This window comes from Branchiostoma belcheri, unplaced genomic scaffold, assembly GCF_001625305.1.
Source record: "Branchiostoma belcheri isolate BF01 breed outbred unplaced genomic scaffold, Haploidv18h27 scaffold15, whole genome shotgun sequence".
NCBI classification, from domain to species: Eukaryota; Metazoa; Chordata; class Leptocardii; order Amphioxiformes; family Branchiostomatidae; genus Branchiostoma; species Branchiostoma belcheri.
The window spans coordinates 349,918-367,904 of NW_017802935.1; the positions used below are offsets into that span (position 1 = coordinate 349,918).

At 42.1% G+C, this 17,987-nt stretch overlaps 1 protein-coding gene across 1 annotated transcript in view; it reads right to left on the minus strand.

Moving 5' to 3' along the window:
- Positions 1–13,384: 13,384 nt before the first annotated feature.
- LOC109465355 (probable protein phosphatase 2C 70) overlaps positions 13,385–17,987 on the minus strand; it is a 16,766-nt gene continuing 12,163 nt past the window's right edge. Inside the window, exons 9-10 of the mRNA XM_019762567.1 lie at positions 17,871–17,973; positions 13,385–14,026 (exon numbers count right to left, since the gene is read on the minus strand). Of these exons, the coding sequence (XP_019618126.1) occupies positions 13,838–14,026; positions 17,871–17,973 (292 nt within the window). The 3' untranslated portion in view covers positions 13,385–13,837. The remainder of the gene's footprint in view (positions 14,027–17,870; positions 17,974–17,987) is intronic.

The following is a 17,987-nucleotide window of genomic DNA, read 5'->3' on the forward strand; positions in this document are numbered from 1 at the left end:
GTGTTATAAGTCGAAAAGTGAACATCCATTCAATATTATGTCGTCATAATGGTTACAAGATCCTCTACCAGCAGTTATTGTGAACTGTATGTTAACTACCGTGAAAGTTCATCTGTGTCACAAGTTGGTACATGTAGTTACATGTTTAGAGTTAAAACCTTTGATCCAGCCTAAGAAGACCAGAGTGACTGGTCGAACGCTCTAGGTGAGAGAACTTCTTTGTGTTGGATCAAAATTTTAACTCTAAACATGTATAAAAAGCTGTATCCTTCACTTGGTGAAACAAATATACTCTCTTTAATAGCAGAAATTATGCCCTTTTTGCCGCATTTTTTGTTTTTCGTCGATTTTGCGTATTCTGGCCCAGGCACTGGAAGTATCTTGGCCAGGATACACGCAATGAAAAGTCGACAAAATAGAAAGCCCGACAACACTTTTATAAAAGTAAAAAAACAGGCCTAATTTCTGCTTGGAGAGTAAAACAAATGGAATAGCTTGAATCACTATATATGTACACCTTATACCCTGTGTTTGTCTGTACGTTTACATGTATGTGAGGTATGAAATAACGACTAAGCTTCAACTTCCAACACTATACCTACAATGAATTGGGACTTACCCCAAATTTTCGGTTGACTCCATCAACCTTGTTCACGGAGTGGACGCGTCTACTCTTGGAACGTGACGTCAGTGTTGGATGTTAAAGCTTAGTCTTTATTTCATAATGACTTGTACCGACACAGATGAACTTTCATGCTATGTACTTGGGTTATTTAACCTCCTCCCTGCTGCATAACCCTGTAACCAACGCAAATTTGGTACCAAATGGCAGCTCAGCTGGGAGAAGGTTAAATATATCTAGTCCCCACCAGACTTCTTTTGCAGGCTGAATAAATCGTAGAAATCGGCTTAAAAAGCGCATTAATTGGCGAGAGAAGGTAGCCGGTAATCGACGATCAAATTGGCCTGCAGGCCGGCTACCTTATATGGCCAATTAATACCCTTTTTAGGCCGATTTCTACGATTTATTCAGCCTGCAAAAGAAGTCTGATGGAGACTAAAATATATCCGTGGTTGAAGAACGAAGAACAACTCGAAATCTCCAAGGGCGACATGGCAACTGTAGAATCCAGACTTGTGCTTGCTCGAATATTTCCATGGGTTAGAAAAAAATCACTATCTTGCCAACTCCAGGAAGTATTGTGGATCAGGTTTGTGTCCCAATTACTCAATGATAATTTTGATATATTGTCTTATGATATTTCATACATCAGAAATATTAAGTTGTGCAATTTCCGTACTTGCAATTGATGATGATCTGACAGTGATGGGCAGTGTCGCTGTAGCAGACTAGAAATACCTCAACCGATAATTTATATATGACAACTATATATGACAACTGCTTCGTTGTTAGTCTACTTAGAAATAATTCATGAATTAAACACATGAATGAAAATAAACTTATGTTACAAACGCTACACGTGTGTATGAACTACTTTGTATGGGAGATTTTTCATCAGATGTATTTATGAGTTCAGTATGTACACCTTGATACTTAATTCGCTATGCCAGTTCCAGCTTTTAGAATATTCCTGTTACATTTACTTCTATGTTTCGTCTGTTAGTATATATACATGATGATGATGTTTTTGCATGTTCTTGTACACATGTATATGGGTCAAATGCAGCAGTTACACTATCACATCAGATACTTAAGGTGAAATATCATTACCAATTTACCAGTTATGTTGATAGAGAACGGGGAGAAACGAAACAGTTAAGCATATACGTCTATGCTATCACTAAATGTATTGTATACATGTATAGTATGATTATGCAATGGACATGCATGCATATGAAGACCTTTGAAAGCAATGGGTTAGTAACTAGTTATGTGTTGCCTGCGCAGTTTCTCCTTCAAACCCAAACAGAACGTGTCTGCTACATGGACCAACTTGTGACCGATAATTGCATTTGGACGTTGCCGGGGTACAGAAGCTTTGCAACGCGTCTTCAATGCCTGACGGGCTTTCAGCGTTCCGTTAGGGTCTAAGGACATTAAGGTGAAATCTTTGTGTCGCAGCTTGTATCCCAGGCGATCCCCCAATCCGATTACAGTAAGACCAGCGGTGTTGTTCTTGTATCACAGAAAAGCCAGTAAGTCTTGGTAAAACAGAGCTGAGCACTGGTAAAGCCAAAGCCATTTGCACTAAGTTCTAACGAAATGGACCAAATAGCTGTTACTCAAGCAACTGGATATGGTTTTGGAAACGGGCAGACGTTTCAGCTAGCATCAACTAGCTTTGGTCAGTGACTGAAAGACCACAGAAGAAATGAAGGTTTATGAGCATAAACTAATGATTGATATGCGAATAAGAGAAGACAATTTTCAACGGAATGGGCCTATAAGAACAGACATAAAACAATCCACGAATTGCTGACGACGGTTGTCATGCACGTGTTGTTTCTGTAATCTGCTTTAGACAAACCTACGGTACATAGTTGGCCCATGTCTCAACGGATAACGGTGTTAGCTAGCCAAGCGACTAATATACTAGTAGTTGATTTACGTCTTTGAGAGGTAAGAAGTGTTACTGAGTTAAGGAAATGGTGGGCGATCTCCTAGCCTTTAATACAGATAATCAGCTTATCCTCCAGAAACAGGGAGTTACATGCTGAAACCCTGAGATTTTTGGAATTTGCACATAGGATGTACATGTCTTTAAGGGGATGAGCAGTATCGAAGGAGAATTTTTTTTTTTCATTTACACAATAAGAGAAGCATCCAAGGCTCGAAACGTTGCACGTACATGTAACATTGCTACATACAGCAGGTAGTATGCTGATTTATGGTTATTGTTGTACCTAGGGCCTTTTCTGATAAGTGCAATGTCAGCTTTTCTAAAAATCACTTTTTGCATTCTTTTGCACTTTTATAAGAAAACTTTGGTGTTATACGTGCGAGGCCATTGCCCTTTCCCTATTCAACGTCCTTGGATACAACTTTCCGCGTCCTTCGCAACGAAAAAAACGAGGAGGCGGATTTTTCCGTCGACGTCAAAACTTGTTTACCACGTAACGATACGTCCTACGTGCATGACCTTCTCACCTCCTACACACGGGAACACACAGGGCACAAACTCACTGCCGCAACCCCACACCACCTCCCGGTAACCGTACCCGGCCGCCCGGCCAAAATCAATGTTTGCTTGGTGTACTTCAAAAGAGCGCACGGCACGAATTTTATTGACACTACAGGCGTCACCAAGGATCGAGTAATGTTGCTATTAGATGTACCAGGATAAAGGAAAACATCGGAGATCGCTTTCAGTGTTGTCATAACCGGGGGTGCTGGTGTATCCAGAACCGCCGTGCTTTATCCAGAACCACGGTGCTTTATCCAGAACCACAGTGCTTTATCCAGAATCACAGTGCTTTATCCAGAATCACAGGTTATAAACAAGAGAGGTTATTGCATCCAGAACCGTGCTCTATCGATCCAGAACCGTGCTTTATCGTTCCAGAATCATGCTCAGGCACTGGCCGTTCTGGATAGTCCGCGCGTATCCAAAACCGTGCCTGGCCCGGGGGCAAGTCTACGTTCTTGGATACAGGGATGCTATCCAGACCCTTGCAGGATCCTATAGCTAGCCCTAGCTCATTCAGGCACAGGACTAGATAGGTCTGGTGATTATGGATAGTCCACGCGTATCCAGAATCTTGCCTTGGGGCAAGTCTACGCTCTTGGATACGCGGAGACTATCCAGAACCGTGCCTGATCCTAACCCGTATATTACCCATTCAGGCATAGGTCTATATGTAGATAGACAGTTCGAGATACGATAGCTTCTTCCACTCCACCTCACCTGCACTAAAACACACAAACACATGTGTTCTTTCGTAGTGTGAACTTCACTGCCAAAAAAAAAAAAATTATAACGATCCACAACAGCCTTATATACACGGAGACTATCCAGAACCGTACCTGATCCTAAACCCTGACCCATTCAGGCATAGAACTAGGTAGACACGGTTCTGGATATTAGAGGTGGACTGTGTATAACCATCGACAGAAACGCCTGCTTTAATGTTCATGTCGACACAAGCAGGCGGTAACACAAATCAAGCGAGGACGGCAGGATAAGTTTCTGAGCGATCACTTTTCTTTGTCTAGAGAGAAGACTTCTCTCTCTGGATGAGGGATTTCGGTTCTGTAAACAACGTCTTTGATGTTCGTACATTGCCGACAGATGGTATATGTCTTCCCTTGGTTTGTGATAACCGCCAGTGTCCAAAACAAATTGTAAAATATCACGCATCACCAAAGTATTTTACTTAACTGGCCAGCACACTTATCGAGAAAAGTAGGAGGGACCCGGTGTGCTTGGCTAAAAACGCATTGCATTATTTTAAAGTGAGAAATGATCTGTATAGGCTTGTACAAAACCTATTTCCTTACCTCATAGACTTGAGCACTGTAGAAAAATTCATATTCTTAATGCGACTTGACAAACCTTCCATCGAAAAACACATCTGTTCCTTTATCTCTACTATGACTGAAAAGCGAGAAGTTGAATTTATGTGATGATGAGCTAGTTTTATTTGTATATATCTTTTCAGCATGTTTTGTTTTGACCTGTACTTAGCCCAGTGTGGCAAAAATGTGCAATAATGGTCGCCATTCATTTATTATACTAGAGCTACATGAAAAAGCATCATGCTTCACTTCAGTCGAGGATGGTTGCATTACCTTCACCTTAGCCCATGTCCAAAAAACTACGATACACGTTTATTCTGAGACGTTGTGTACTCGAAATCCATAGTTGCCAAGCGATTACTGCACGCAGAAGAAGAGGTGAAAAATTTCGTCTCAACGAAGAAAGGCATTCCCATAGCCTCTACCAGGCCTCGGGAGACGGCTGGAAAGAGTAGAAATTGACCAAATAAAGAGATAACATGCCAGGGAAGTTATAAGTCCGGGCAACTCCTAACTCTTGACGTCACACTTTCCAACACCGTCCGTTCTGGTTCTGTGGTTTTGACAGTAAATAAGATGTGTTTTCTGCTTACGTATTCTGCCTACCATGGGTCAGTTATTACGATAAAAGGGCCTTAGTGCAGAAATATGCGAACGCTAATCCGGTGGATATAAAAACTCAGTCCATGCGTGACAAAACACGGCTATAGACACCTGCCGCCGTACGTAACACTTCCAACTGGTCCATTGTAGTAGGCAGATCCAAACGTACGTCTCTGTTGTGATTGCATGAAAGACGCTCGAGTAACACAACTCAAGCGAAAATTATGTCAGGCGCAGCATCTAGAGACTAGATTAATACACAATGTCCGGCGTTCCTGAGCTTTTTATTCCGGCTCGCAAAGCTGAGTGGAGTGGATTACGGGTGACGATTGCGCGTGCTTCAGACGCTGGGGGAAAATAATGGGGACGGGCGCTCCGGGAATAATAGGGCGGGATAGCATCTGTAAGGGGACGGTCACATAAGTTATCGCGTAAAGCTTTAGAGCTGTAGAACTTTTTAATAATAATAAAAATAAAGCATCGCACGAATGCATTGTGCTGTAGTCTACAATATGCAAAGCTGTCTAAAACATTCGATCAATTTAGCACTAACAGATTGACAGTATCATGTGATCATTCATCTTTAGAATATTGTACTCATAATATCCGATAGTGGTATACATATGCATTAAAAAGTCAGTAAGACAAGATAACATACAAATACTCTGAAGAGGTAATAGTTTGATATTCAATTTTACAATTGTTGCTGCTGCGTTCAAGATTGTAGTGGTCATACACAGTAGTCCTGCAAAGTTGTCCGACATCAGAATCGAATGACGACCTTGGACGAATGTGACTGCGCCGTAACTGTGCGTTTAGGCTCTCTAAGAGATGAACAGTACGAAAAGGAGAAACAGTAGAAATACAGAAAACGAAAAATACATGCCGTATTAAGTAACGTTATTCATTTCTTTATCGAACGTTACCACGTGTTGTAGAAGACTTGATCATGACATACATAATTATAACACTATCACCTTTTCAAGATGCCAAACCTAGGACGTAACTCTGAATGTTTCAACCACTCACACCGGGAAGGAAACCTGGTCTTTTCGGTAAGTTTGTTTGTTTATTTGTTTATTTAAATTTTTCACAAAGTAAAAGGGAGGGCAAAACAGGTGCGAAGCACCTTTGCTAGTTGCCCTCCCACATACAAAAACAACAAGAATGTACATTACACAGTCAACAATCTATAATACAAGTAGGGCACAAAATATCATATAAACATAATCAAGGTAACAACAATGAATGGAAGAGATAACCATATCGGAACGATATTTAGTGAGGTCTTGAGGCAATACAAGGGCTACATCCACACGAAGTGGTACAGGTACATGGCAGATCAAGACTGTATTGAGTGTTGAATCTGTTGTAGGCTACTTTTGCCAGTTTATGTTTAAATGCTATGATATCAGACTGATGAGCGGCTCGCACACCAGTACCACGGAGGTCAGAACCTAACTTATTCCAGATAGTTACAAGTCTGGGAATGTAGGAGTGACTGAACGCTGACGTCTTAGATCTGACAGGTGGTGGGTTCTTTAATAGTAGTATGCTGGAAGTGTGCCTTTCCCCAACTTAACACGGGACCTCTGGCTTTACGTCCCATCCGAGAGGACGTCCCTAACCAAAGTTAGGTACTCATTTCCACATGCGTTGAGTAAGGAGATAGATGCAAAGTGCCTTTCCTCAGGACACAACAGTCACTGCCAGGGATCACCCTTCTACGTAACAGACCACCCTTTGTCGGCGCGCGGCGCGGCGGCAGCTGGCTATACAATGTATTACGCTGAAAGACCTGTCACACTTATCCTCTGTGCATCAAGTGTTTAATATTGTTAGAAGCTGTCTAGTGATGATGCCCCTGTTGTACTTCCTCTCTAGCAATGTTCTGGGTACGGCGGCCTCTGATGGACTATCTGGTTAGAGTTAGGATCAGTGCGGTTCTGGATAGTCTTCGCGAACCCACTGTTGTGGATACACCAGCTCCTGACAGCACGTCGGCAGAACGTACTGCACCTGCGCGAAACCCGTAATGTATTATATATACATAGCACCTCGGTAGAACGTCTTATATAAGGTCGTACTTGCGCATATAAGGTTAACATCGTGTCTGAAGTTTCCAAATGTTATGTTGGAAAATATATCCTCTGCAAAAATTCCAATGCAACGTTGACCAAAAATCCAACGGAAACCGCGAAAAATTTAGGGTTTTGCGCAGGTGCAGCACGTTCTGCCGACATGCTGCCCCTGACCGCCTAATCTCCAAGCAGATCCCCCACAACCTCTGCTTGGAGAGTACTGACCGCCCACATGGCCAGTTTGTTGCCTTCTTCCCACCGTCTCATGGGTCAAGGACAACAGTTCTCCCCAGAAAAATGGCCGCCATTGTGTCCCCACGACACCCTACCCTCTGGTCACCAAGGCGCGCTACAAAGGAACTTGTTGAACGCTCGACTGTTGCAACTTACGGGGTCAAGAATTTAACCCGGGAGTGATTGGGTTTATTTTCCTGGGGGAGCGACAATGTTGTGAGGACAATGGCCTCCACAAAACAACATCCACATCCGATCTAGTCCCCGTTCAGAAGATCTGGTCATTAGGCAAATAGAGATGGAGAGATACACTGGGAAAATGTTGACGTTCGCTTCGGGCGCCAGCTAAAAAGAGGACAATTGAATGTGCAAGAGGTTGTTCGAGTTCAAGCTACAGAGCGGGCTGGACTGGTCTCGCGTCTTTGATGGAAGAGGGTCTCTATTTTCTAAAGGAAAACAAAACAAAGCAACATAAAACAAGTAGAGGTCATTCAGAAATGTTTGAGAAATCAGATTGACAAACAAACAAAAGCATATAAACAAACAAATATAAACATGTTCTTGAGAAAGGCAATAAATGCATCTGACTACCCACTCTACCAAGGACTAGTTTTGTCACGATAAAATTACTTGTAACAATTAAGGCAGCACATAAACGTTTGAAAACAGAGAGGGTCTCTTCTAAAGCACGACAAAACAAAGCGATATAAAACAAGTAGAGGTCACTCAGAAATGTTTGAGGAATTCTGTTTATAAACAAACAAATAAAAACAAAAACATGTTCTTCTTCTAGTTTGTCACACGACAAAATTACTTATGACAATTAAGACAGCATTCACTCACTCACTCACTCACTCACTCATTAGCAGTCCAGTACTGTATCGTTTCAATAATGCGTCTTATCGTTTGGTTATGGTTTTAGGCAGCATGGGTAACTAAGGTAAAAAACTGCGCATGCCACCTATATTTCTTGAGTGGAGTTGAGAAGAAAATTGACATCAAATATCGATACCCCAAATGTTTGTCTAGCTGAGATCGAACAATGACTGGAATAGTACTAGCAATCAACGACTAAAAACATTACATATTACATAGAAAGTGGCTACGTGCAGACGACGACGCTACACAATCGGCCCAGAGATCGGAGCCACGTAAGTAACCCAAGAACGCCCCGCCTATTCACGGAGAGAAAGCCGACCGGAGTCCGGGCACGCCTCCAAATCATGCCATCAACTTCACCAGTTCCCAGCGCTATACTGCCTTGACATTGGACACACGATACAGTACACACAAACACGGGTATATTAAAAGGTGGGCAGGGAGAAAACACTGCGACAACTCATCCGTGCGACTGCAGACTGCAGGCGGGTTGTTACAGGGTCACTGTTGGCGGGCGGGGCTTGTCGTTGCTAATGTAAAAAGTTGTCCGGCTTTTCTCGTATCTCTGTTTTCAACTCACTTATGCTTAGGTCACATTTCCAAACCGGGGCCCGACCGGGCTGTTTGTACGAACGAAAAATTAACTATTCATATACAGAAATAGAGTCCATGATTGCTATTAAGAACTTTTCTGTGTTTTGTTGTCTTCTGTAGCGTATTTTTCGTTCCCCAAAGCTGCCCGACCGGGCCCCGTGTGGGAATTGTGACCTCAGCATTACCGGGCGTCGTCCCCTATTGGATATAGGCTGCTTTTTGCATGTCCTTCTGAAACTCTGGCAAAGTTCTGTGTTTGAATCCCTGGCAGTGAAGGTTGTGTCCCGAGGAAAGGCAGTTCACATCTATTTTGTTACTCGACTCAGGTGAAAATGAGTCCCTAACTTTGGTTAGGGACGTCCTCTCGGATAGGCCGTAAAAATACAAACCGGATAACTACACTGGCAATAGTGAGAATAATTAATACTGAGGTCACATTTCGAAAAACCAACAATCCATATCGATAAAATACCATATGGTTCCCAATATTGATATTTTTAAAACTTCTATGTTCTTTGTTGTCTTTCATATGTATTACACTTTTCGTTTCATATGACTTGTCGGGCCGGGCCCCGATTCGGAAATGTGACATCAGCATTACAAGGGGAGTTTGCTTATTGTCCACATAGCTAAGAGAAATGTTACTCTTTCTGTGGCTTACAGTCGAAGGGCCGTTTACATGCGTGGTACAAAAATGGCTCGGTGTTTCCTTTCAGACTTTTGCATGCTAATGAACAAGGCTTTAACAAGTCCAACCGCGTTCAAAATACTCTCCTGGCTAATTATTGAGTCGAATTCTACTATCCATAACCCCTAAGGAAGGCCTGGTGGAGGCTATGGATAGGGTATCCAAAACCTTCTCTTTCACATACAATGTATGATACATGTAACTCATTATGACACAAGTCATCGATATACCATCATCTCAAAATATTTTATTAGGAAACAAATCCAATGATAAAACAAAATAATCGGGATGTTCTAACATCACATGTAGGTAGGTACAACCGTCAGAGGTGGAACAATTATAACATAATCTTATCCTAGTATATTGTTTTTCGTACTGAATATTGAAAACAATGGTACCCCAAGCACCTCGTTGTGCCCGGTGGTGTCTTTGTGAAGTCTGTACAATGAATGGTATACCAGCACCATATGCATTTTCTTTCCTACTTAATGTGGAGGTTTTACTCCACTTTTACTAAAAACAGCCAGGGTAATGTGGACACACTGCAGCAAAACAAGCAGAGATGCAATGTAGAATACCTATATCAAAACAACATGGTTACTTATGGTTCAGTTATTGACACTACTGCTACTACTAAGTTTGCAGACAAAATAGAAACTCAAGTTGCTGCTCGTAGCCGATGAGTTTTAAGGGTTCGTCAAAAATCAACATAATGCAGGTACCATGTGGAATAAGCTGTCTCATGCAATGCCTGTTTGGTCTTGTTTAAAAGTTGGCCTGTAGAGTCCAAAGTTTTAGTCATTAAAAGTGAGACAAAAAGCTTAAGGAAGAAACTGCAGAACCTGTTGCCATGGTGACATGCAATCGGCCAATGGGAAAGCTGGTAAAGAAACACGTACCATCAGCCAATGGGAAAGCTTGTAAGAAATGCAGTCTTGCCAATAAGATAGGGTTGGTTGGAGGTAGGATGTTCCAGAAAGTTAGCCTTGAAATGGAGACGTTTTCCCACTAACATACAAAAACACACCAACTTCTCTATCCTCACTGTAATAACAAGGGACCGCATCACTACATGTCAGTAGCAAAGGAGGGGCAGTTTACATACATGACCATGCTGGCCTTTTTTTTTCCATAGCAATGCCTCCTACTGGACTTTGCTGGTACTGCAGGGCAAGGCAACAAAAAATTACAACAGCAGCAAGTGATGGGCCAACATGTACAGCTACAGCTAACAACATTGCACTCCTACATGTACAGCAGTTACTCCAGGCCAAGCTTCTACTTTACAGAGACAGTGGAAATATGTACAACTTTGATCATCAGACGTACTATACACAATCTGGCAGCAAAGAACATCAAACTCCAACAGGATTTTTATAAGATTTTCTACGAGAAAGTTAATTCGACAAGTAGGTTTTCATATCTGACGCTTCAGTGACCACTGCTCTGAAGGTGACAGAAAAGTCATTGAAAAGTTGGGTGTGAAAATCCACTGTTGAATGAAGGACATTCTTATACGTGGTATGTTAGAAGTTGTCCTCACATGGGTCTATGCAGAAACCAAGTCTTACATGCGAGAGACACTTCAAAATCTCTGACCTGTTTACTTCATCACACCTATGGGTTGTTGTTGTTGTGCGCAAGACAACGTGAGTTACCTACAACATAACTCTCAACTTGAACTTTCTTCCTCAGGAAGTTTTGTTAAATGGGACATTCTGAGTAATTAATGGAAGAATTAAACTGTTCTCTAACTAAAAAAATAAAATTGGATTCGCCAGAAATATTTTTAATCCGGTCTAACAGCTGAAGAGGGCATGGTAGATTCGTTAAAAAGTCTGGTGAGTCCAATTTTTTTTTTTTGAGTTGGAGACCAGTTAAATTGTTGCACAATGTACTTTACCAACTCAGATGAACTTTTCATGAAGGAATGAATTATATGTTGATATGCTGATACAAGATCAGATCTCTAAGCTGACCCATTCCAGAGTTTCTCTTGGTAGAAACACATGTAGCTCCACATCTTTCATACAGGGGAGAGTTGTACTTTTGAAATGGCTCAACCTGAACAAGACTGTACTTAACACTGGACACAGAGTTGGTAATATGTAAATAAAGCCCTTTCAATATACAAATTGCTTTTGTCTGGTTTAAATTCCACATTGACTGAAATATTCTTACTGACTTCTTGTGTTGACGACTACCATGGACAGTAGGGGCACTGGACAGCACCACAGATACACACACACTAACCAGAGCACTGAACTACAGTAGGGCATCTGCTGCTGTTTGGACATAGGAAGTACATAGCCAGTTATCCCTCTTACTGCAGTGCCAGAGCAAAGGAACAGGGGGCGTGCATGATACTGCCCATCAAGGCGACAACTTTTTCTTGTCATATTTGAGACACTGGGAATTACATGTACTGGAACACACATGTTGAAGTACACACAAGCAAAACAAAAATGAAGTAGAAGCCGCGGCTCACTATTGCTAAGCAATTTCTAACTTCACAGTCTTATATTGAAAGAATTGGACTCACCCAAACTTTCGACTGTACAACTCCAGTCTTTGTCAAGGAATGAGCAATCCACCGCTTCCGTGACGTCACGCAGATAACACACGTGACTCCGTGAGCAGTGGATCATAGGTTGCAGAAAGTCTGTGGTGGCCTCCGTCTCTGTTGAGGGATGGTTTCTGCAACCTATGACCTACTGCTCACGGAGTCACGTGTGTTATCTGCGTGACGTCACGGAAGCGGTGGGTTGCTCATTCCTTGACAAAGACTGGAGTTGTACAGTCGAAAATTTGGACGAGTCCAATCTGTCTACAGCCACCAATACCCAGTGTACGATGATTCAACGTTTTAAGTGGTGAGGTAAAGAGGTGTGTATATTATTCACAACAGAGAGGGTTCATATCTGGTCAGGTATTTACATTGTACAGCCAAGCATTTTCCCATCAACTTCTGCATGCCGGAAGCAACTGTACAGTCAAGTCGTGGATGCCAGACTCTTTAGCTTCAGTACACGCTGCCCTGCCAAAAAGACTGAGCCTGCACAGGGTTCTAGCTAGGATTTAATTTTAGCGTAGTGGCACTGGCCACATGTCGAGGGAGCGAAGTGACCGAAAGCGGGGTTGAGGTGGAAGGGGGGATGTGCCCTTCTTCCGCAGTGCAGAGCTTTTTAAAATTTGAGCTAAAAAAAGAGGCCATTTGAGGGATACCCAAAGGGAAAAAATGTTATTTCTAAGGTATGTACAATGTATCCTTGATTGGTAATTTTTCACATTTGATCTGGCATTCTTGAACAAAGAAATACAGTCACAATGCCCCTACGCTGTATTGAAAATCAGCGTAAGGGGTGAAATTTAGCGTAGGGGGTCAAAATTTTAGTGCAGGGGGCCCCTACGCTACTTTGCGCTAGCTAGAACCCTGCCGCAGATATTCTATCTGGTGATGTTGGGTAAGAAACTATCTCAACCATCCTGTGCTGTGCAGGCTCTCTGATGATTGAATGACCCCGTCACTTGATCAGGTTTGGCCAATCAGTGCGACTCTTAAAAATCTGAACAAACGTTCAAACCACAGATGGATAGAATTGGAGGTGTGGTGTGGTGTGAGGACTAGCCGACTGCTGCCCATCCGTGTCAGGGACCCCTGCAGCAGTTTAATCAAAGCCTGGATTTTTATGAAGCAAGTTTAAACTGTAATTTCGAACACAACAAATTGGACTCACCCAAATTTTCGACTGTACAACTGTGGATGGCTCATTCCTTGACAAAGACTGGAGTTGTACAGTCGAAAACTTGGGTGAGTCCAATTTATTGTGTTGGAAATTACAGTTTAAACTTGCTTCATAATGATTTCTACCAAATACAGATGAACTTTCAAGAAAGGCCTGGATTTATATAGAATATGTGCAAGTTCAGTCTTTATGGCAGGGAAGCGGCCGAGAGACAATGTTCTCTCACTAAAAAGGCTGTCATCCAGGCTAGAACAGTACAGCTATGGACATTACCAGAAAAACTTGCATCCACTACATCTCAGATGTGCCTGCCCAGGTAACTACATGTATGGATGGTGGGGAGGAGGATTTTTCAGCACATTCATATTAAGATTCCTTCAGACCAATCGGGGAATTTTTACAAAATCTAAGCTGGCTCCAAACTACTCCATACGTCAAACTAATACCATCTGCAGCCACTGGGAAGAACCTACAACATCGCTGCATTATACAAGGGCTTAAAAAAAGAAGAAAAAGAAGAAGGAGGAAAGAATTTCTAGCCACTCGACGTGTCTGGCTCATCTGGTCGAGGTTTCTTCGCTTGACTTGCTTCTTCGACGTTTTCGAGCGGCCGCTTGGCTGTTGCTGATTGGCTGTTGCCATGGAGTTTGACGATGATGCAGGTCATGTTGTCGCACCCCGTGCCGTCGCCCGTCGTGTCCGGCGCTAAACACAAGTCAAACAACTGCAAAAACAACAACAACAAACAACAACAACATGAGTAAGATACTCATACCTTTAAAAGAAAAATACATGTAGTTGTTTACCCAGTGTTCTCGCCAGGCCTTTTGAGCATAGAGGCCCCCCTGTGCTGTCATTTGGACCCCTTGTTGTCATTTGGACCCCTATGCTGTGATTTGGACCCCTATGCTGTCTTTCAACCAGCATAGGTATGTATTTTGGAGAAGAACATTCAGAAATCTTGCAGAAAAACTTCACAAAATTTCTCACTCAATAAATGAGAAATAATGTCTCAGGAGGTTATGAGTTTTAAATTTTTTGGCTCGATGCAAGACTTGCGCCGCAGAAAGTTGCCCTTCTGTACCTGACCCCTATGCTGTGAAAAAATCCTGGTGAGAACACTGTTACAGTTAAAACTTTTGACCTCTGATCACCTACGTGACAGAACCTCTTTGTGTTGGATCAAAAGTTTTAACACTAAACAATTGTAACAACCAACACACATGACCTTTCATGATAATACATGTAGTTGTTACAAGACCACCGAAAAGTTTATCAACCAGAGGTTACACATATTTTCCTCTTGCCAGCACAAACTTTCACCCACACCTATAATGACACCTGTCTCCTGTCCTGCTAACTTTGTTCAATCTGTATGTTACAGAAGATACCACACTCAGATACGAACTAAGACATTCAGAAGAGCAACGTAGAAAGAAAGTGCAAATATTGCCAGCACAGAGTATACAGGGAAATCTATTGTATATCAGTATCCTAAGGTAGAAATTCATACAGGTTCTAGAAGAAAAAATGGAAGCACAAGAAAGCAGCGGCAAGCAGTCACTGTCCCAAAGAAAAGAAAATGTAGAGAAGCTGTTATAACTCGCACACGTGTACCCTCTGCACCCTAGAAAGAGGAAATGTGTTACAACCACGCAACCAATGACAGGCAGTGCAACCAATGACAGAGGCAGTACAACCAATCAGAGGCAGTACAACCAATGACAGAGGCAGTACAACCAATCAGAGGCAGTACAACCAATGACAGAGGCAGTACAACCAATGACAGGCAGTACAACCAATGACAGAGGTAGTACAACCAGTGACAGGCAGTACAACCAATGACAGGCAGTACAACCAATGACAGAGGCAGTACAACCAATGACAGGCAGTACAACCAATGACAGAGGCAGTACAACCAATGACAGGCAGTACAACCAATGACAGAGGTAGTACAACCAATGACAGAGGTGGTTAAACCAATGACAGAGGTAGTACAACCAATGACAGGCAGTACAACCAATGACAGAGGTAGTACAACCAATGATAGAGGTGGTACAACCAATCAGAGGCAGTACAACCAATGACAGAGGTAGTACAACCAATGACAGAGGCAGTACAACCAATGACAGGCAGTACAACCAATGACAGAGGCAGTACAACCAATGACAGAGGTAGTACAACCAATGACAGAGGTAGTACAACCAATGACAGAGGTAGTACAACCAATGACAGAGGTAGTACAACCAATGACAGAGGTAGTACAACCAATGACAGGCAGTACAACCAATGACAGGCAGTACAACCAATGACAGAGGTAGTACAACCAATGACAGAGGTGGTAAAACCAATGACAGAGGCAGTACAACCAATGATAGGTAGTACAACCAATGACAGGTAGTACAACCAATGACAGGCAATACAACCAATGACAGAGGTAGTACAACCAATGACAGAGGTAGTACAACCAATGACAGGTGGTAAAACCAATGACAGAGGTAGTACAACCAATGACAGGCAGTACAACCAATGACAAAGGTAGTACAACCAATGACAGAGGTAGTACAACCAATGACAGAGGTAGTACAACCAATGACAGAGGTAGTACAACCAATGACAGAGGTAGTACAACCAATGACAGAGGTAGTACAACCAATGACAGGTAGTACAACCAATGACAGAGGTAGTACAACCAATGAGAGGTAGTACAACCAATGACAAAGGTAGTACAACCAATGACAGTAGTACAACCAATGACAGAGGTACATGTAGTACAACCAATGACAGGCAGTACAACCAATGACAGAAGTAGTACAACCAATGACAGAGGTACATGTAGTACAACCAATGACAGAGGCATTACAACCAATGACAGAGGCAGTACAACCAATGACAGAGGCAGTACAACCAATGACAGAGGCAGTACAACCAATGACAGAGGTAGTACAACCAATGACAGACCAATGACAGAGGCAGTACAACCAATGACAGAGGTAGTACAACCAATGACAGACCAATGACAGAGGCAGTACAACCAATGACAGAGGTAGTACAACCAATGAGAGTTCACAGCAACATGCACCAGTGCACTGTGGGTTTTCACAGCATGCAAAACGTGTGCTACACCAACCATGAACAGGGTGAGAAATTAACTTGAAAGACGGTGGATCAAACAAAAATCATGGAATATGATTCCAAATTTCACCCAGTTTTCCATCACTTTTGTCACTTTACTTTTAAAAGTTTTCGTAAATTTTACATTTTTGCCTCGTATCAAGTTAATCTCTCATCTTGCATCTACACCACACATCACAAAAGTAAGATTTTTTTTGGTCAAATTCAATGAAAAAACCTCTGAAAAGATGCAAATGTGAAAGAAAAGATGTTCAGTGTTAATTTCGCGCCCTGTAACAGTAGAAACAGTTTGTTTTTTAGTCGATACAAGCAAAAGTCAATCCAAGTTCTTACAGTTTCACTCCCGCTAGTGTCCGGCTTGACACAAGCATCAAGCAACTGCGAGAAGAGAGATATATAATGTCTCATCAGTAATTAAAAGCTACAATCTTAGGTGTTCTAATTTAGTTACCTATAACTCAATCACTGTATAGTGATACAGGGTTGAAAATACTGGGTGCATGTGCACCTTAGTGCACCCAAATTTGGAGCTGTGCTCCCAACTTTTTTCTGTGGGTGCAAAGAATAAAAAAAATGTTAAATGCATTACTGCCATTAGTATGCAGCGTATTCTTAACATCCAAGTATCAGAAAAATAATAGAATTATTATTGTTCTTCAGAAATGAAACATACTGGTATTAGTTTTTGCTGACATTATACTTATTTCATTTCATATGGTGCACCCAAAATATGTTTTGTGCACCCAATTTTTTAGGTATGGTGCACCAGTGCACCTATTCCCAAAAATGAATTTCGAGCCCCGGTGATACCATCTTTTAGACAGTCTTAGGTTCCAACAGAAAATAAAAAAAGCACACATAATTGAGCAAAAGGGTTAAAAAGAGACCTTCTTTCCGGTGCTCTGCAGTATATATAAACTTACAAGATATCATACAAAGCAAGAAATACCTTGGTGAAGTTTGCATGACACCTAACTGTAACACCCCCTTTCCACTAAAGGCTGTGACCACTGTGCAACTGCTGAGCCTCAAAAGATTTTACAAATCACTCAAAAATTTCATGGATAAAAATCTGTATTCCTTTGTATGGTTAGTAGACTCTCCAACTCTGTTCTGCTACATAATGTAACCCAACACCACAGGGTGTCTGCTACAGCACCAGTTACCATGGTGACAGACATCTGGTCCAGGTAATTGACTTTATTTGTTTGGAACGGGAGAAGAAGAAACTTAGCAAAAATAAAATGTTTTTTCCCTCTGCGAAGGTAAACATGTTTTCCTTCTGTGAAGGTAAAAATAAAAACTTTTAGTGTGTTTTGTTGCCTTTAGTTTAGATACAAGAATGAAACCAACAGTCAGGTGCTATGCAGTTGCGAAGTGATCCCAGTGTAGTGGAAAGGTGGCTGTAGAGTTGTGGCTATTGTTAAACCCACCTCTTCACAGATAGAAGACAGCGTCCTCTTGCCCCCGTCAGGTGTCTCCTCGGCTAGTCTGTTCCTGACGAAGTCCACCACCTGCTGACTGGTCAGGACATTCCTGGAGGGGGAGAG